Source organism: Saccostrea cucullata, unplaced genomic scaffold (assembly GCF_032062105.1).
Source record: "Saccostrea cucullata isolate Sc308-1 unplaced genomic scaffold, CSIRO_AGI_Scuc_v1 ctg8993, whole genome shotgun sequence".
Lineage (NCBI taxonomy): Eukaryota > Metazoa > Mollusca > Bivalvia > Ostreida > Ostreidae > Saccostrea > Saccostrea cuccullata.
This window is the reverse complement of record NW_026940361.1, coordinates 4,755-25,120: the sequence shown is the minus strand read 5'-3', so window position 1 is coordinate 25,120 and position 20,366 is coordinate 4,755. Positions and strand designations below refer to the sequence as shown.

The 20,366-nt window shown below is 32.6% G+C and overlaps 1 protein-coding gene and 2 long non-coding RNA genes across 3 annotated transcripts; 2 read left to right on the top strand and 1 right to left on the bottom strand.

Annotated features, from left to right (window-relative positions):
• Positions 1 to 4,627: 4,627 nt before the first annotated feature.
• Positions 4,628 to 6,126, bottom strand: LOC134255176 (uncharacterized). Its single transcript, XR_009989472.1, has 3 exons — positions 5,927 to 6,126; positions 5,260 to 5,331; positions 4,628 to 4,795 (listed from the first exon to the last, which is right to left on the bottom strand). It is a non-coding gene; the product is annotated as an uncharacterized LOC134255176 (long non-coding RNA).
• A 5,099-nt stretch (positions 6,127 to 11,225) lies between these two features.
• LOC134255178 (uncharacterized) lies at positions 11,226 to 19,975 on the top strand (the record flags this gene model as incomplete). The annotated part of the gene is made up of 4 exons (XM_062737675.1): positions 11,226 to 11,353; positions 16,993 to 17,055; positions 19,090 to 19,714; positions 19,820 to 19,975. Coding segments are annotated over exons 3-4 (772 nt in total), but the record flags the coding sequence as incomplete, so codon positions are not given.
• Positions 12,976 to 14,282, top strand: LOC134255175 (uncharacterized). The gene is made up of 3 exons (XR_009989471.1): positions 12,976 to 13,316; positions 13,669 to 13,865; positions 14,162 to 14,282. It is a non-coding gene; the product is annotated as an uncharacterized LOC134255175 (long non-coding RNA).
• Positions 19,976 to 20,366: the final 391 nt, after the last annotated feature.

Sequence of the window (20,366 nt, the reverse complement as noted above, 5' to 3'; positions counted from 1 at the left end):
AATGTCTTGCATTTTTTTACGGAAGCAAAAGTGAAAGTATTGAAGCTACCTGCAGAATTCATATTTCTTCGATTTATATTGTAATTACTCGTGTTTTGTCCAAAATTAAAGATCAGTTTACTAGTATTAATTTAAACTTACAATATAGCAGAAGAAACATGTATAAGTAGGATATGGCGATAACGAACAGTATTCAATATCAAAGTCCATAAAACAATACAAAAATGGAGCAGAGGTAGGTTCAGGTGCCATGGAGGAGTGAGCATCCCCTGCTGACCGGTCACATTCGCCGTGTGCTCATTCTCATGATCGTGAAATAACGGGAAAATCCGTCGTTACTTAGGTGTGTAAAAATGGACTAACAATTGGTATGAAAAACATCAGTCAGCATTTGACTCAATGATAAACTGTATTTGCCGACAAGGTCATTGTATTGACCATAGAACTTACGAAATGAAGACTTTAAACGAGACTGCTGATATTCTTGTTTCATTAACTTGTTTGTCAATAATTTACCTCGTTTTAGAAATAGTTTATACGTAGAGCATGCTCTTGCGTATCAAATCAATTGAGATACATACACTCCGTATGCAGGTGATGTAGGTATATTGCTGCATAAGTAAGGGAAGTTGACGGTAGAAAAGTTATAATATTCGTTTCAAAAAGAGGTCACCGAAATGTAAACAAGATAGCGCCCTCTAACGGTAACAAACGCCAATGTGACTCTTTACGAGACTCTCTGGCTGGTCGGAGATTTGCGGAGACAGTCGAGTGTCTGGTTGAACGAGACTACACCTTAGTGTGTATCTACTACTGTTTTTTGGGATATGGACTAGAAATACGAAACAAAGATCAAAAATCACACTTCCGGTAATTTACCAGAAAATCGGGATGGGTTCATAGGATTAATTGTAGCTTGAAAACGAGGTGGTTAAGCCATTATATCTTGCTGTTTAATGGTATGTACAAATGCCCTTCTTCAATTTGTGTGGTAGGTAAGGACATAGGCTCGGGCCTGGAAGCAATTGCGGATCTGGCGAAACAGTGAAAATAGGCTTGATTTACCTTAAAAATATTGAAATTATCACTATGCTATTAATAATGCTCACTGTGTAAGTTTTACATGTTTTATTCCTAAAAGCTTTTAATTCTTCAAGGGTCTAGATCATACCATTATTACATGTAGAGAGAATTTCAAATTTTCCACTGCACATTTTAAAAGCAGCTCAAAGTTCAGAAAACCGTCAGAAAAACGTTTTGATTACCAAAACACTACCCTCTGCCACCTAATCACATCGGGATCGAAATGATTTGTTTAAATCGAAAGCAAAACCAGTAAAAAGCAACAGCTTTAACATCTGTAATAAACCATTATGATGCAAAGAACATTTTCCCACCAAAATCAAACTTTGATGGAGTAATATTTAATTAAGTCCTTAAACACGGGAGTATATGCTGACTTCAAAGCACAGAATAATTTCATAAGTAATGACGTCATATGTACGTAATGACGTCACAAATATGACGTAATTTCAGTTTTTTATGAATTTTGCAGAAAAATGTACATATTTCGTCGATATTTTAAATAAAAGTCACCGAGCGCATGTGTGTTCAGGATAAATATTTTGATATAATGTGTAGAATGATAATATCAATGAAATATGTCAATATTGTTCCTGAACACACATGCGCTCTATAAATTTTAAAGCTTAAATTGTTGAAATTTTGTCCATTTTGTCCTCTTTCTGGAAAAAGATATAAAATCGGACTAGTTTGTGACGTCATAAAAACAGAAATTGTGAATACACTGTTTTGGAACTATAATATTTTCTGTTGACTTATATTTCTCGTACAATTTATTGAATTCAGCACATTTCAGGAAGTTTTCAAAATTTGACTTTTGTGGGGGCAAACATATGCAATATACCGCATATAGTTCTTTGCAGATTTACATAAGTTAAACAATTTAATGGTTCTTTACAAAGGACTTTCAATTAACGCGTCGAACACAACGTGAAATAAATTCATACATTGTTATGCTTCGCTGCGTAGAACATATTAATTTTCATGATTATACGCCAACAAGTAAAATTATTACAAACCAGTTTTTTAAAATTGTTTTAAACTGTAAAATACCAAGCTTTCATAAATAAAATGCTTCGATAGCTATGTTGTTTGAGTTGGATTTTCTGTTTATCGTGATATTAAGTAGGGATTCCTTGATTTAAGTTATACCGATTTTACTAAAATGAAATAAACAGAAATGGTTTACTGCAGAACCATCTCCAGAATTCCAGATCACGAAACCGCATTTGAAGTTCTTCGTATCATAACTAATCAGCCACGGGCTGACTAATGAGGAAAGTAGCATATCAGAAACTCTTGGATAGCGAAGATGTAAATTCTATGGTCGTCATAATGACTTTGTAAGCAAATATAACCTATCATTGAACTTTTACGAGAAGCACTGACTTTAACAGTTGTGTTTACTTGGACATTTGAATCTGTATCATCTACGGAGGTACATAATTGATAATGGACAGGAAAACCTTTCTAGTGGTCATAGTAATGGTGTTAGGGGGACTTATATGTGAAGGCCTGGATTTGAGGGTAGGATGGTTTTCGTTTTCTTCAAGGACGACTTATCTGTGCTTTGAAATAGCCCGTTATTTTCGTTGAATTAAATGTTGAGCTAAATATTTATATCGTAAGAGAGCTTCCGCACACTGTCCTTGTGTAAAATTAATTCGTCAACTGTTTAAGTCAGCACTTCTCGTAAAAGACAAGTAGGTCGTATTTTGGTTGATTTGTTTCCTATCAATTATTAGGCCTTTGTTTTTGTACTAAAATTGATTACGAATGTTTCATCTACCAATACTTCATTAGTAGATATTCTCACGGAGGGTATGACCGATCAACAGGGAATGCTTAATCCTCCTTGGCACCTGATTCCACCTTTAAAATTTCCAGTGGTCCGTGTTTATGCCTTCTTTACAATTTTGTTTAATTTTTTTTAGATCGACCACTGTGCGTTACCTTAACCATTTTATACATTCTTGTTCATTGACTTGTGAATCTTCTTATCTTCAAATATTGCAACAGAGATTGCTGTACTAGACACTTTGTAGTGAACTTTTATGAGAAGCACTGACTTTTACATTTGACGCTTACTTTTACACAAGAAAAATTTACGGAAGCTCTTTACCGATATAAATATTAAGCTCAACTTTTTAAACAAACAAATAAGGGGTTATTTCAATGTACATATAAATTGTCCTTGAAGAAAACTACAACCAACTTACCCTTAAACCCCAGCTTTCACACGCAAGAGCCCCTTACACCATACCTATGACCACTACAAAGGTTTTCTTATGCATTATCATTTCTGTACCTCCGTACAGTAAACCGTCAGCTGTAGAAGTCAGCGCTTCTCGTAAAAGTCCATTAAGATGTTGTCAAAAGATATATTTACATTTCCAAGTATTTTCTTTAAAATTCTTTGCAAATTAAAAGACTGTCCATATTGACGGTCGATATATTTCGGGTAGACAAATATTACAATTAACAACTGTTCGTTAATGTAGAGTTATTTAGTGAAAATATCTTACTAAATAAAACAAGACTATTTAGAACATGTAATTAATTCATAATTCTGTTTGATAAAAAAGTTAACTTCATATCGATTAAATAATCTAAATGTGACATTGAACGCATAGTTAGGTACACCGATTTATACACAGGCAACTTAGCCACATATGATTCTCATATGAGTATCATATGATTCTCATATGATTGGTTTCATATGAGAATCATAGAAAAAGGGCATCATATGTGAATCATTTGAAGCAAATCATATGATTTACATATGATCCACATATGTGAATCATATGAATATAACTACATATGATTTTCATATGAATGATTTTAGTGTGTTTCAAGCCATTTACATATGAGAATCATATGAAAACGGCGTCATATGTAAATCATATGAAACACTTATGTGTGTTTCAAGCCATTTACATATGAGAATCATATGAAAAGGACATCATATGTAAATCATATGAAACACTTGTGTGTTCTTTTTCAATATTTTTCACATTCTTGTACACATTTAAAAATCAGATATTTCTGCTTTAGATGAAAATTCATTACATTACAATGATCTATCTTCATTGGTTAAATAGTTTAAAATATTTTAAAATGCTTACAAAACTTTTTTGATAAAACTATTTTCATCAAGAGAAATAACTTATTTTTCACAGTGTACATTCTAAACAAGAAAATATACAAACAAGTCAGTAGCATTTGTCGATACATGTATTTAACATATTCTAACATGAGTACAAATTATAAGATTTCAGCAAAATGATTTAGTAGTTAAACATGTATACTGTACATGTACAAATGAATAGCATAATTAGGTCATGTATAAAAATACCATATTACATGAAAGTGTCCAAAGCAAAATTAAAATATCAGCAATAACATTTGTCATGTATTCTCTATTATAAATTTATGAAAAATCAAGTTATTGATTATTCCAGCATACAATAAGAATATGGGAAATTTTCACTGCTCAAATTCAGACAAGATTGTGTACATCCTCTCCATTTCATACTTATTCCATATATTTCCTTGTTCTTTTTCCTTCTGTATCTTTCAATTTTTTTTCAGTTGTCCTCCCTTTTATCTTCCATGACCATTTTGAAAATCTCTTTGAACTGTACCGTACCAAAAATGAATATCCACCACTTCTCCTCTTCCTAAACAATTTCTTTGTGGCACAGAATGGTCTCTACAAAAATTTCAAAAGTAAAAATAAAATAATTCTTAAATTCTATGAGTTATAAAAGTTACATAATTAGGTATAATCAGCAAACAAATGTATGCCCAATTCACTGACACAGATATGATACGGGATAAAACTAACGTTATATATGTTATACTAGGTGTTTTGAGGAATCCTATGATGTAATTTGCAAAACAATTACACTATTGAAAGATATGCTTCATAATAATATCATAAAAAGCAATTTTTTGTTATTATGACAATTAAATTTGGAATGTTCAAACAGTATATATTAATTCAGATTGTCAAAAAATTAAGAAGATTCTGATACAAATACATGTATGTTATTTGTGGACAAAAAAAACCCACTACAGACAAGTAGACAGGCAGAAAAACAGACATTGTGATTCCAAGATATCCCAAACTTTTGGGAAGACTATAACAAAGTTTATTTAACAGTGTGTAGTTACCTTAACTTTGAAGCAAGTCTTGGATCTTGGGATTTGTTCTTTATCTTATGAGAGGCTGACTGTATATTGAACCTGTAAGACAAATACTCACAGTCTCACACAGTAGATATTTTCTAAGAATACATTTAATTAAAACTTAAACTATTAAAAAGAGAGAGTACAAGTTTGTAGGTTCTCCATAGTCTTAAATATATCTAACATTTAACCCGTAACTATAGGCACGCGCACCATTCACTAGTGTTTGGGGGAAAAAATAATTGTCAATCAATGAATACAAAGATGTAAATATTCAATGGATTAGCTAGCTGATGTTCTTTCAACACACATGCACATGTATTTATAACGTCACTGATATAAATTTTTAGTTGAAATTCAAAAATCCAATTTATCCCCCCCTCTCCCCAAAAAGTTATTGTATACTATATAGTTTCATAGCCTTTACAGCCAGCAAAATCTAATCATACTTTGCATATTTTAAGAGCACTGGATTAAAATTATAATGTAGAATAAAATTTCTAGAGTATTGAGTTGAGTTGAATTTATTTTTGATGAAGCCATGCAAACAATGTAGAATTATAAAAGAACAAAAAAAAATTATAAAGAAATATTTTGTCATAAAGAGACATTACAGATACTTTGATTTTTTATTGCAAGTATTTATTTTTACCTTCAATATTGTGATGATGCAATCATCTGTCAAATCAGCTACAGGATCAATCGCCAGTCTTATCAGCTTCGGTCTCTTTGGACTGAAAAAAAAAACAGCACTGTGACACTGAACTCAAGTTGCCGAATGCATCTATAGGCCATAAAAACAAACATTTGTCATTAAGTTGAAGAAGGAATCCGGACTTGATAACGATCTCAAAATACATAAACTTTAAATGAGACTGCTGATATTCTTGTTCCATCAACTTGCTTTTCAATAACTTACCTCGTTTTAGAATTTGTTCATACGTAGAGCATGCTCTTGCGTATCAAATCAATTGAGATATATTCACTTCGTATGCAGGTGATGAAGGTATATTGCTGCAGAAGTAAGGGAAGTTGACAATAGAAAAGTTAAAGTCATCACATGTCTCAAATAACTTGGTTGTTAATTTACCATTAACGTCTTATTTAAGTAAAATATCCAAATATGAAACAGATGTATCAGACTCTTTGGTATCTTTTAACTCAAACTCTCCGGGATATATCGTATCGACGTTGGAATGGAAATTACCATTACCTAAATCTCTTCTGTACCTCAACAACTGAAATTTAATTTTGGTTGATCATTAGAAATACCTTAGTAAAGCATTTGTAAGCATACAAAATGGAAAAATTAAACTTTGATTTTTTTTTTACTGAAACTGTGTCCAAGTTCCTTTAGGTATTAGATAATAATGTTTGATATTGATTCTTTATTTCAGAAGTCAAACCAAACGTGTTACTCAGGAAGAAAAATGGTTGACAATAAAAGCAGCATGTTTTTTTTAAAACGTTGAATGTTCAATAATTCATGTTAGTAACCTTGAGGTAAATGTGCAAGTATACATCGGATAGGAAAGTAGATGTTTGCTTGAATTATACCAGAAACTGTGTGGAAGAGAAATTATCAGAAAATTACAAACACAAGAGGAACAATTTCATCTATCCTCTTTAATTCCTGTAGCGGGAACTATATAGTCAAGCACCTTCAATCTGGTTGGAACATCATCAGCAACTTTTAAGGAAACAGAAGAAGGATCCTCTACATGCTTTATATCCGAAAAATACAGGTTTCTTGAGATATTGTAAGAATGAGTACGATAAGAATGCCTGATTTTTTTTACTGTTAGTCATATTACAGATATTCTACTTTGCCCTCATATCATTGTTAATTATAGAGGTGAAGAAGTGAAACTAGGAGGTTTACTCTGAAAACCAACAATCATTTAGTCTTTATCATCGGAGAGTTTGTTTACTGCAAATGTGGCAAAATAAGTATATGCTCTATGCAGAATCTCGACTCTGAGATGTTCTCATTCTTGTTCCATAGAGATAGCTTAGAAATCCTTACAGCTACATGCAATTCGGTGATAATTGTGTGCGACAGCTGAGAACTTTACCAGGAATTAATCTGATGAATGTCCTGTTTTCCTTTTTAATCAGTTGTTGTAGTCCATTTGCCAGACATTTCAGTACATTAAAGATTTTTGTTAAGGTTTTAGGATTCCTCCATTACTTCTGGAAAATCTGGTTAACACTTTGTCATGGACAGTTCTTCTGTTGCCTTCACATTTTTCAGTCTTTTGGATCATTTCAGTTTAAAAGACATTCCAGAGCTTCTTCTAATAAGTATGTAAGGAGAACTATCATCTTTGCCTATATACTCCCTATGTGTTTGGTCTTAGGTAACATTGGTACGATCTTTATCATTAGCGGTGATATTGGGTATCATTCTAGATTTTATTGAGGAGAACACGATTTCAAACGATATGACGTTTCTCTTATCGCTTAGTATGACTTGTTTGACCAACATGTTTTTTTTTGTAATCTCTGACTTTGCTATTTTATGTTAAGAGAGGATTTGATCTCAGGAACAACTCTCAGAATATGACAGAATGTTTAATATTGTATTTTGTTTTCAAACTACATTAAGATACAATAGATTTCAAATGTATGTTTTCGACTATTGCCCTATAGGTCAATAACATTTCATCATTTTCCTAAAATTTGGCAATGTTTTATATATATTACTGTTTCAATATGTTACTAGTGTAATATTTACTTAAGAAATAGCTGCATGAATATAATGAAATCTAAATCTACATTTTCTACCGAAAATACAACGATTTAAGTAATATAATGGACATTGTATCCTTTGAAGTGCATATCATCCTCAGTTTTTAAATGCTGAAATTTCATTTGATACTATTTGCAATATTATAAAATGCTTATTGTAGATTAATAGCAAACACAATTAAACATACCAAATTCATTAACGTATTTTTAGTCTAGATAGCTAAATTAGAATCACTGACCGGTTTTTTTATTTATCCTCGGACAGAATGTCGAAGTAATGGCGATAGTCCGTCTGTAATCATTTTTACATTTTGGCTTTGCAGAACACAACAAAAGGATTTTAGCAGTGCAGAAAACAGCAAATTTTTTAGCGTATTAAATATTGACACAAGCATTAGAAGTCTTATTGTGAATATAATATATAGAATTATTCATTAAGATAATATTATTAACATCCTATGGTAGGTCTGTATTTTGATTGTAACATCTTTATTCAAATTTCAACAAGAAAGAAGAAAGCAATATCAAGTATTTTATAAATATTATTAGTCATGCTTTTTTTTCATTTCAAAAGCATAGCATCATGCAAATAGGTTCTTGGGTTTATTTTCTTAAATATACATACAGTGGGTTCCAAAACTTCATAAAAATCCTTACAAACAAAGATACAAAGCGGACTTCAGTGTCCAACCAAACCTCTTTCTTTACTCCTCACTAATACTAGTATATTAACAGAAGAGAAAGGGAAACTTAACGAGTACAGTGTATGAGTACTGTTTAATAATATATTCAAAAGTGATGTAAATCAGATGATAATTACGATAAACTTTTGGACAATTTGAAATCCCAAGAGTTTACCAAAATTAAGAGCTTAAAAATTTTCGACTTTTCAAAATTTTAACACAACCATTAACATCTAGGCTTTTAGATATTATTGGCAACTGCTTTCCAATGTAAGACGGATATGGAGATAACGAACATGCAGCATTCTGTATAAAAAGTCCATAAAACAATATAAAATAGGAGCAGAGCAAACACGGACCTCCGAAACATCAGAAGTTTGGTCAGGTGCCATGAAGGAGTTAGCATCCCCTGCCAGAAAGTCATTTCCGCCGTGGGCTCCTTGTCATAATCGGGAAATAACGGAAACAATCGTCGTCAATTCGGTGTATACGAGGGACGATCAAAAAATTCTGCAAGTATACCTATAAAATAATAAAAACAATATATATCGAAATTTAAACTAGTTTAATCCTTCAAAATACCCCCCTTTTACATTCACACACTTTTGCAATCTGCATACCCATGATTTGAAAGCCCCGAGGTAGTCTTCCCTTGGAATACTGCCTAAGCACTGATAGACAACACTAACAACTGCACTGCGCGAAGTATAGAGACGTTCAGATACCATTTGTTTCAGTAAAAAGGAATTTGTTTAGGAAAAAGTCACGAGGACCTAGGTCGGGAGAATACATGGGATGTGGAAGCTGAACAACCTTTTCTTTCTTCAAAAAAATTTGAATTGTTTTACTCTTATGAGTCGGAGCATTGTCACGAATGAGCTTTATGTTCTTCAAGCCTGTCTTTGGTCTTTTCTTTTCATATACTTTCTTAATTTTTTTTCAGTACATTATTTTTGTTAATTTGTCCTGATATACCTCTACCTTGCGGAGGTGAAATTTGTACAACTCGGCCACTAGAATTAAAGAATATAGCATACTGAATTTTCTTAGCACTCTGACACCTTTTTGCAATGACTGGACGCTCGCTTTTCTTCCTTACCAACATCATATTGTTATCTTTTCTTTGAGGCTCAAAGAAATAAATCCAAGTTTCAGCACCTGTTAGTAGGTCAGAAAATTTCTCCTATCACAATTTTTATAGATTTTTAACAGTTTTCTAGCAAATTCCAAACGTGTTGTCTTTTGTTCTGGTGTCAAGAGATGCGGTATCCATCGTGCACATACTTTACGTAGGTTGAGGCCCTTGGTCAAAATTTCATGTACCTTTGCTGATGAGATACCAACAACACTAGCAATATGTTTAAGATTATATCTACCATCTTCCTCTCCCATTTTCTTAACTGCAGCCACGTTTTCATCAGGAACAGCTGTCTTTGGTCGCCCTGTTCTCGAAGAATCTTTAACGACGTCAACGCCATTCTTAAACTTTTTTAACCAACGACAAACTGTGCTTAACGTAATTGCAGAATGTCCATAAATCTGACCAATTTCATTCAAAATTATTTTTGCAGGTATATCAAGAATGCCTTTCACTTTTATATAGTAGGTTCTTATTTCAGCCTTCACTGCAGATTTCATATCATTTGGAGGAAATGGTCAGCGTGTTCGACTACCCCTACTTCTTTTGTATGTATCTTTTGAAATAAGGAATAAAACGATAAGAAATTTTAAACAGACACAGGTAATGAATGTATCTACCCGTGTGTGACATCAGTTTTGGTCATCTACGAAAAATTTCTATGGAATAACATTACTTGAATTATTTTCTGATCGCCCCTCGTAAATAATGAACTAACAATAGTATGAAAACGTCAGTCAGCATTTGTCTCAATGATAAATTGTGTTTGCTCTCTAGGTCATTTTATCGACCATGGAATTTACGAAATGATGACTTTAAACGAAACTGTTGATATTCTTGTTTCATCAACCTGCTTGTTAATAATTTACCTCGTTTTAGAAATTGTCCATACGTAGAGCATGCCCTTGCGTATAAAATTAACTGAGATATATAGACACATTTTGCAGGTGATAAAGGTATATTGCTGCATAAGTAAGGGACGTTGACGATAGAAAAGATACAGTGATCCCGTTTATCATACAGCTTGGTTGTTAGATTACCATTAACGTCTTTTTCAAGTAAAATATCCAAGTATGAAACAGGTGTGTCAGACTCTGTGGTATTTTTTATTTCAAGCTCACCAGGATAGATCACATTGACAAAAGAATGGAAATTACAATTGTTAATTGACAATACATCGATATACACTGTATCTAAATGTCGAGTTGAAGGCAACAGCATGTGCTTTCTTCTTTTCACACAAAGGATTTTGCAAAAGGTCTGCCTCATGTGAATACAAAAGTAGATTTGTTAATAAGGGGTTGATATTAATATAAAGAAAGGGTGAATTATTCGAAAGCCGAAATCACTGGCAACCGCTACGATCTTGCATTGAAAAGTGGAAATCCCAGAGAAGTAAAATGAACCTCTAGTAGATCTAGGTGTTTTAGGATTTAATCTCGGAATATAGGCTACAAATATCTGCATTTTCGTCATTTGAAAAAGGCAGAGCATTAAAGAATATCAAGTAAGATTTTAAGTGTCAGAAAAACAAATAAATTTAAACAATGCGCATAGTGGCGAACTTTCGTTTTCCTGCACAGGCACTTGAAGGTACAGACACATTTAATGCTTACATGTTTTAATAAATTTGCAAATAAACTGCCAGCAAAAGGATTCACAATGACGTTAGGTATAAGATAAGGTCCAATAACAATGCTAATCGAAATTATATATTGTTCTAAAGTCTACTTTCGTTTAAGGAAAACAATGGTGTGTGGCAACGCACTTTGAAAAAATTACGCACTTTGAAAAATTTTTTCAAAGTGTGTTAATTTTTGGGACCATGTTAACGCACTTTGAAAAAAAAAATTTTTTTTCAAAGTGCGTTAATATCGACCATATTAACGCACTTTGAAAAAAAATTCTGCATGGCTTAGTCAATATTCCTACAAATCTCAGGTATGATAAATTATCATTTGAACCTGATTTGATACTTTTTGTCCCCCGCTTGAAAAGTGAGGGACATTAATTTGGGTCTATCTGTCCGTCCGTCCGTCTAGCTGTCCGTCCATCCGTCTTTCTGTAACGCTTTCGTTTCCACACGATATCTCGACAACCTTTGAGCTTTTGCAATGAAATTTAACATAACAGAATCCTTGTGGCCTAAGGAAGACCCCTTTTGAATTTGGGGTCAAAAGGTCAAGATTCAAGGGCGTAAAGAACTACGAAGGATAGTATTATTCTTCCGCCTATCTCTAAGTCAATTCTCAAAAGTTAACATATTGCAATGATTCTCAAAATTTTTATAGATATTCATATGAATTTTCATAAAACTTTACTTATTTGGGATACCAAAGAGAGATAACTCTATATTTTTGGCAAAACTTGAGTTTTTCACTATAGAAATCAACGGAAAACTGAAAATATTGTTAAAACATCTCTCCCCCCCCCCCCCGTGAAACAAAAATTCCTTATTTACAGGTAAAATGGACTGTCATTTTACAAATTTATGCCAAAGCTTTTTGTGTTTCACGGGGGGGGGGGGGGGGGGGGATATGTTTATAGACAAATCACGAAAAAAATTGCTTATTTTTCACCAATTTTAAAGCTATTTAAAACTAAATAATTGTATTTTATTAATTTATATATGCTTTATTTATTTGCGTAAGACATGAGAAAAGATATTAGATACATGTTATCATATTTATGATTATTTCAAAATATGGCGATTCTTGAAAGTTCATCACTATATCCCATCATACGTTGCGAGGGGATAATACTGTTGTCTATTTCTAAAATATATGTCTAATTCCTTTTGTTTCATGAAAATTTTTTCAAAGTGCGTTAAATGTTTACATGGTGTAAAATTATGATGTACAGTCTTAACGCACTTTGAAAAAATTTTTCAAAGTGCGTTGATTTGGTCCCAAATTCAACGCACTATGAAAAAATTTTTCAAAGTGCGTTAACCTGGTCCCAAAAATTAACGCACTTTGAAAAATTTTTTCAAAGTGCGTAATTTTTCAAAGTGCGTTGTAACAATGGTGATTCACGACTGGAGGATCTAAATTTTTTCAAATTTTGAAAATCGCTGACAACAAGCAGTTTATATGATCGATTAAAAAAAGTTTTACTATCTATAGTCCTATTGCACGTTCGGGTTCGCCATTTTGATTTTGCTAATTATATATGCATGTCAAAGGTCAATCGGGGATTGTAAACAGCAATGGATACCTGCGTAACTCATGAAGTTGTAAACAGCAGTTTATTTTGATTCATATTTCATGACTTCGATATTTTATACATATTAGTATAAACATAATGTATCCCGGAGATCAAAGTTATGCATTAGATTGTTGTTCTCTCTGGAAAATTAAGGCTTAACAAACGTTGGTGACGTAACTGAAAAACAGCTGACAGCGTTTGGGTCTGTTTTGAGAAAACAAGTGGAACTGTTATTATGTGTTATACTGCTCCTGTTACTCAGGGTAAGTGACCAAAAGAACAATTTCAGCATATGCTGATTATTATAAAAAGTGTAATCACTGTGAGTTAAATGACTAATTAAATGCTATGCAAACATAATCAAGAAAATAATTTCTACCTGTCCCAGAAATTAAAAAAATACTAATATGACTGGATTATCCCTAACTTTGTAAAAGACTGTTATCAAACATAAAATTCTATAAAGCATATTACACTAAATTTATAGATCCATATTATTCAACAGGTAATCATGTCACAATTTATATTATATTTTACACTTTAATTACACATGTCTAGGTGCTGTAAATAATATTAAGTAATAATAGTTTATGTGATCTGAATTGTATATTGCAGCCTTGGACAATCTTGCAATCATGGAGCAGGTTTGCCTTTTCATGTTGAATCTGCAAACAGACTGGGAAAAACATCATGTCACATGTGCCTCAAGCTCTGGAATGTGTATGTTGGTTTTACCGACAGACAAAAAATCTCCAACCTTCAGAAATCAAGGACATGAAGTTTAAAATATCAAAGCATGGTAAAGCTTGAAGGTATACCAAAACTTTCACTCATTTCATAATCATTAATAACTATTAATTAACATACAAATAGAGAATTTCAAGGGAAAAAAATTACAAAATGTACTACTAGTTGTGATTAAGATTAGTCATGATCACTGAAAGCTTAATACTGTACACACACTGTAAATATTATAACATCAATGTAGACATTTTATAGAACAAATTTAACATAATGAAATGGGCCAATAATGTTTTTAATTTGTGTATATTAATTAATTTACATGTTTTCATGTAATGTAAACTACATGTACTTTTTTTATATATAGTATCAAGACCACTTGTTGGGAAGGATTAAAAGCAAACTATGATGTTATGCCTCAGACAACTAGAAACACATCTGATGAGAACATACAAAAGACCCTTTTAACCTCCCTGAAGGATGCTTTTTCAAATTAAATGCTTAATATGTATAGAAAGGTACTAGCTGGTTTAATACAGAAAGTTTTAAATAGATTAAATACCATAGTTAATCATCATCTTTACATGAACAAATTTCATAGCAGATTAAAACAGACTGAATAAAGATTATGGAACATACAGAAACAAAAAAGTAAATTACATACATTTAATTGTATTGCATTGTCAGACCCCAATCTATGATGTACTGTTGATTTGTTGTGTTTTTTTTTAATAAAAACAGGTATACAGAGTACTGATGAGAATCCTCCTGAGTTACCTATGGAATAGGAAGAGGCGACTGCTATTATTGTGTGCAATGCCCATAATAATTACCTAGAAAACATGGTCATAAACTTGGTAGATCACATCTCAGAGTCAGAAGTTCAAGCAATTAACACCATTACATGTACCTTCGACTTGTCATCAAATGTGAAAACCATAGCAAAAACCACGTTTATAAAAATGTACAGAAAAAATCAAAATACATGTTATGAAAAATTAAGTTCTTTTGATTTATTATGGAACATTGTTGTACATGCCATGTTTGGTTAAATTCATGAGTGAATTGAATTAATATATACCTGGTAAATGTTATGAGGCTTAATTATGAGGCTATCAGTTTTAAAATAATTGTATATTTTCTCTATATATTTCACTGACATCAACATTTTGTAAAATCACTAGCAAATGGGTCAATTTTTGTCCATTTTCATTTTTTATTTCATTACTTAAACCAGAAAATGTGTAGTTCTCTTATTATTAAAAGCTTATTAGATGTAAAGATAGTTCATCACTTAACATCAGTTCTAAAATTCAAGATCAATGTTGACAATGTAATTCATTGTGAGTATGTTACTTAAATTTTCATGTCGCATTTATAAAACCCCAACCCACATTTTTCAAAATGATTACATGTAGGTAGGGTTATTATATACATGTAAAATAAATTCCTATTGATCTTTTTTCCTTCTTTTTTATTTATTTTGTGTGTGTGTGTTGCATGATTACTTGTTCAACCCTATATTACCAGTGACATACATGTATTTGTTTTGTGGAATTCATAAATTAAACTAAATTGAATGAACATGTCAATATTTCTTTTTCTTAGTACATCGATACATGTGAACAATAGTTTGGGGCATGATGCAAGGAACCCCAGTTCAATTCTCTGTCCACTCAGACTCTTACAATTTTCTCTTTTCCTATTAATATCACATGCCCCTTATTATTCTTAAAATTTCATCAAGCCAATCAAGGTGCTAACATAATGTAAAAGGAATTTAAAATATAGAAAAATACTCTTGACTCCTTTTTTCTAATAGTTTGATTTTGAACAAAATTAAATAGTTATTCTGACATCATCAGCAGGGATCTGACTAACCCCATGCCAGCCAGGAGGGGTCACCAATGTGGCACAAAGAAAGGGTAAAATTTTGTTACAGTAAAAAATTACCAAAACCTATATATATTGACCATTTTCCATCAAAAACTCTACAATATAAAGTAATGTTTTCTCCACTGGTTCACCTTTGTACACCAGCACTCTGAAATAATTAAAATTGATTATATCCTGATGGGTTGATGCTGACTAAATATTTTGGCAGTGATGCTTATCCAACACTGAATCTGATTACTCCCAAGAATAGCTGCAGAACTGTAGCTCTCCAAAAGACCAGTCTGACAATATATTTTTTTAAAGAGCTACAGTTCTGCAGCTATCCAAAGAATAGTGTTCTAACAAAATGAAGTGCTTAAATCACTGTATTTTAAAATTTTAATTAGTAAATTTTAACTGTAAAATACATTAAAATCTAATTATACAGTGTTCATGAAAAATAATCATGTTAAGAATGCTTGAACTGTTCACAATTTTCATAATACACTATACCATGTAGGCTACATGTATACGGATAAATTTTATTCTCATTGAGTCTAAGAACTAATGCAGATCATTTTACCTATACATTGCAACTCTTAAATGACATTTTTAATTTGTAACTGTTTCATGTATATATGTATGATAGTGTATTGAGTCCTGAACAGCTTAATATCTTAATTGGAAGAAGAATATCCTTTACTCTGTTACTGCTCTATGGTTATAACATAAACATTGTAAACATCTATAGGCATATTATAAGTCTAAATCTGCAGCCTTCAGCTGATCACTCGCATCCCAACATTACTAAGCATGAGTTACATGAACCAATTAACAGCTGATTAAGTGTACCATGTTTAGTTTTCCCTATGAAAATATAAAGAATTTTAATTTAAGAATCAATAACTTTATTGCGTAAACAAACGGTGTCATACCATGCATACAGATACACAATGGTATGTGTACACGATAAATTTAAACAATTAACTCGATAATCATGATAAAACGGAATTGAACTTTATCGAATTTCATTCTGATCGTAATCGAATTACTCAAAACTTACCGAAACTGAGAGTTTCACTCTATATTTCAGTATTTATTGCCACGTTTTTTCGTACAACTCAATGTTTACTTTAGCGCAAACACCCGGATGTAACTAAAATCTATCCCTGATTGACCTTTGACACGACGTGACGTCGGAGAGTGCAATAGGACTATTGTTAGCCAAACTATTTTAGAAATTCTCTCATGTTCATTTACTGGAAACATTCTTCTATAGTATGGTGATTTTCCCAATTAAAAAAAATCATATTTAATTTTCAGATTTTACAGGCTCTGGACCCAGTTTAAAATGGAAGGAAAACTTTGGAGACATCAATTCAATTGGTATTTTCAGAATTAGAAAGTGAAAATAAAAATGATGACCTATTTATGAAAATAAAAATGATGATTTGTCATTATGCTTGTAAAGGATGCATTGTACATAACTTCTTTGACAGGCAAAAGTGTGTCCTAAGCCAATTCTTTGTCAATCTAATTAAAATTAGATGTTAGATCAGCTGGCATACTCGCTACACTAACGATGTTAGTCTAGCGAGTATGCGAGCGGATCTAACATCTAATTTTAATTAGATTGACTCAATGGTAATCTTTTTCAATGTTACCGAGTTCAATATTATCAAATACTTACCTCGTCATTGGTCATTTGAAAAATTATTTTGTTAAAACAGATTCTGATTGCACACATAAGTACTCTGAAGTTGACATCAAGAAGATGCTTGAGTTTCTGATTGACAATATCTATGTGGTTTTTGGAGACCAGGTATTCCAACAATCTATTGGAATTCCCATGGGTACAAATTGCGCTCCGTTATTAGCAGACTTATTTTTATATTCATATGAAGCAGAATTTATGCAAAATCTTATGCGTGAAAAGAAGAAAACACTTGCTGTGGCCTTCAACTCGACATTTAGATATATCGACGACGTATTGTCAATTAATAATGATAATTTCCATTCCTACGTCGACACGATATATCCTGGTGAGCTTGAGATAAAAGATACCACAGAGTCCGACACTTCTGCTTCATACTTGGATATTTTACTTGAAAAAGACACTAATGGTAATCTAACAACCAAGCTATATGATAAACGTGATGACTTTAACTTTTCTATCGTCAACTTCCCTTACTTATGCAGCAATATACCTTCATCACCTGCATACGGAGTATATATATCTCAGTTGATTCGATACGCAAGAGCATGCTCTACGTATGAACAATTTCTTAAACGAGGTAAATTATTGACAAGCAAGTTGATGAAACAAGAATATCAACAGTCTCGTTTAAAGTCATCATTTCGTAAATTCTATGGTCGATACAATGACCTTGTCAGCAAATACAATTTATCATTGAATGAAATGCTGACTGACGTTTTTCATACCAATTGTTAGTCCATTATTTATACACTGAATTGACGACGGATTTTTTCCGTTATTTCCTGATTAATGACAACGAGCACACGGCGGGTGTGACCGGTCGGCAGGGGATGCTCACTCCTCCATGGCACCTGATCCCACCTCTGATGTTTCGGAGGTCCGTGTTTGCTCTGCTCTTATTTTGTATATTGTTTAATGGACGTTGAGATTGAATACTGTTCGTTATTTCCATATCCTTCATCTATCAATAACTAAAAGATCTAGGAAAACATATTTACTGAAGATACGACTGCAATGAATAAATGATCTGACAACTACCTAAGGTAATTTAGAAATAATAAAAAAAAATACAAATGCACGAGGAAATTCTTGCTTTGGTCATAACTTTGACGTAGCAAAAAATAAGAATATCTGACACAAAACTTCGTGACCAGAATTTTCATAATTTAATGATGCAATAACTTTAGAAGATCATACTTGTACAACAACCTGTAGTGATTCTTTTTGTTCCTAGGATATAATAGGACCCTTACTTTAGGTCTTTAGATCAAATCACCGAGTAAAAAAATTTTAATTTTATAAATCTTAAAAAATATATTTTTGAAAAAAAATCTTTTGTTATTGAGGAAGTATTTTGAGGTCACATATGGCTTGCGAGTTTGTTACTGTGTACATAAAGTAAGACAACTACAAAGTTAAAAGTTCATTTGGACACATTATTTTAATTCTTGAATTCATGTAGTCTTATCTTTTCTGCTAAACAAAAGACATAAAAAAATAAACACATGTACATACATAACATTCTAACGAGTAAGTAAAAATGCAGTATGGCACTCTAGCAAACAGGCTGAAATCAGTGAACAGTATTTTAATTTAAGCAATTTTACTAGTTGCCTTAGTGCATGAGCAATGTGTAGTTTTACAAAGATAGTTCTAATTTGTTTGTTTATTATCAAATTTTTGGATTGTTTGTTACATTTCAGAAAAGCATTATGGCCTCCTCCTCTTACGCGTCCACAGAGGAGACGACAAATGCCTGTAGAGCCTGTCGACTTCTCTTGGGTCCATGTACAGATGAGTTACGTGATGTTTTACTTCACCATGTACCTCTACCAACATTCACACACGTCATTAAACAAAAGAGGAGTAATCTTCCCCGTCTGACAGCTCAACAGATGAATCTTATTTTACCCAGAGGTAGTAGTTATACAGGAAACTATGGTGATATGGACATTTCCTTATTATACACACTACTTAGAAACATTTGTGGTATACCACCACACAGCAGTGGCTGGGGATATGATCCAGACACTACAGATCGATCTCTCTCTGCCAACATTGAGAGAATCCGTATCGCCAGAAATCAGTGTGTACATTCTTCTAGTCCCATCCTTTCCAACGCTGATTTCAACACAATCTGGTCCACTGTCAGATCAGCAGTTGTGGACCTTGATTCTTTCCTTAACAACGGGAACAAGTTTGAAAGAGAGGTGGACTTTTTGAGACATGAGACAATGGACCCTGTCAGTGATTGTCGTTACATAGAAGAACTTAGAAAACAGGCTGAAGAAGATGCAAAAACTAGAGAAATGATTAAAGGCCTGAAACGTAAATATAATGGCTGGGTTTGACATTTAACCTATGAAATAAAGCTTAATACTGTTTAAATTTGTTTCTGCTGTTAATGCTTATTCAAAAACTGTTTTCTACCAGGAAAAGCCGAAGAGATTGATGAGAGGTACAATAAAATGCAGAAAAGTTTTGGTGAGTACATTTCTATTTTAAAAAAATTACACTGGAATAAGTTTTGGAACTGCCTTGAAGAAATCAAATTAAAAGGATGGCTGCACCTAATGACATGCCAAAGTTGCAACAAAATAAACTTACAAAACAAGCATTTCTCTTTTAATTGCAGGAATAGTCTAATCTACAGCTTTACGTATTTACATTAAATAAAAGTATGTATTTACGAAGTATGCGGCTGTTTTCAAGGGCAGGGTCATCAGAATGTTTTGAATCTCCAAACGTTGAGAATGCCCATTTTTTGTGTCGCATGCGGTGCAGAGCGGCACTAAGGGATCACTTAACCCGGCGTCTGTCTAGCTGTCTGACTGTCACACCTTGTATCTCAAGAACTGCAAGAGACACAGACTTGGCGTTTTGCATATTATTGCTTGGCACAATGGTATTCGTTAATTGACATAGGTACCGACCTCGTGACCCTTGACATTATCCTTTGACATTCTTTACTAAAAACCAA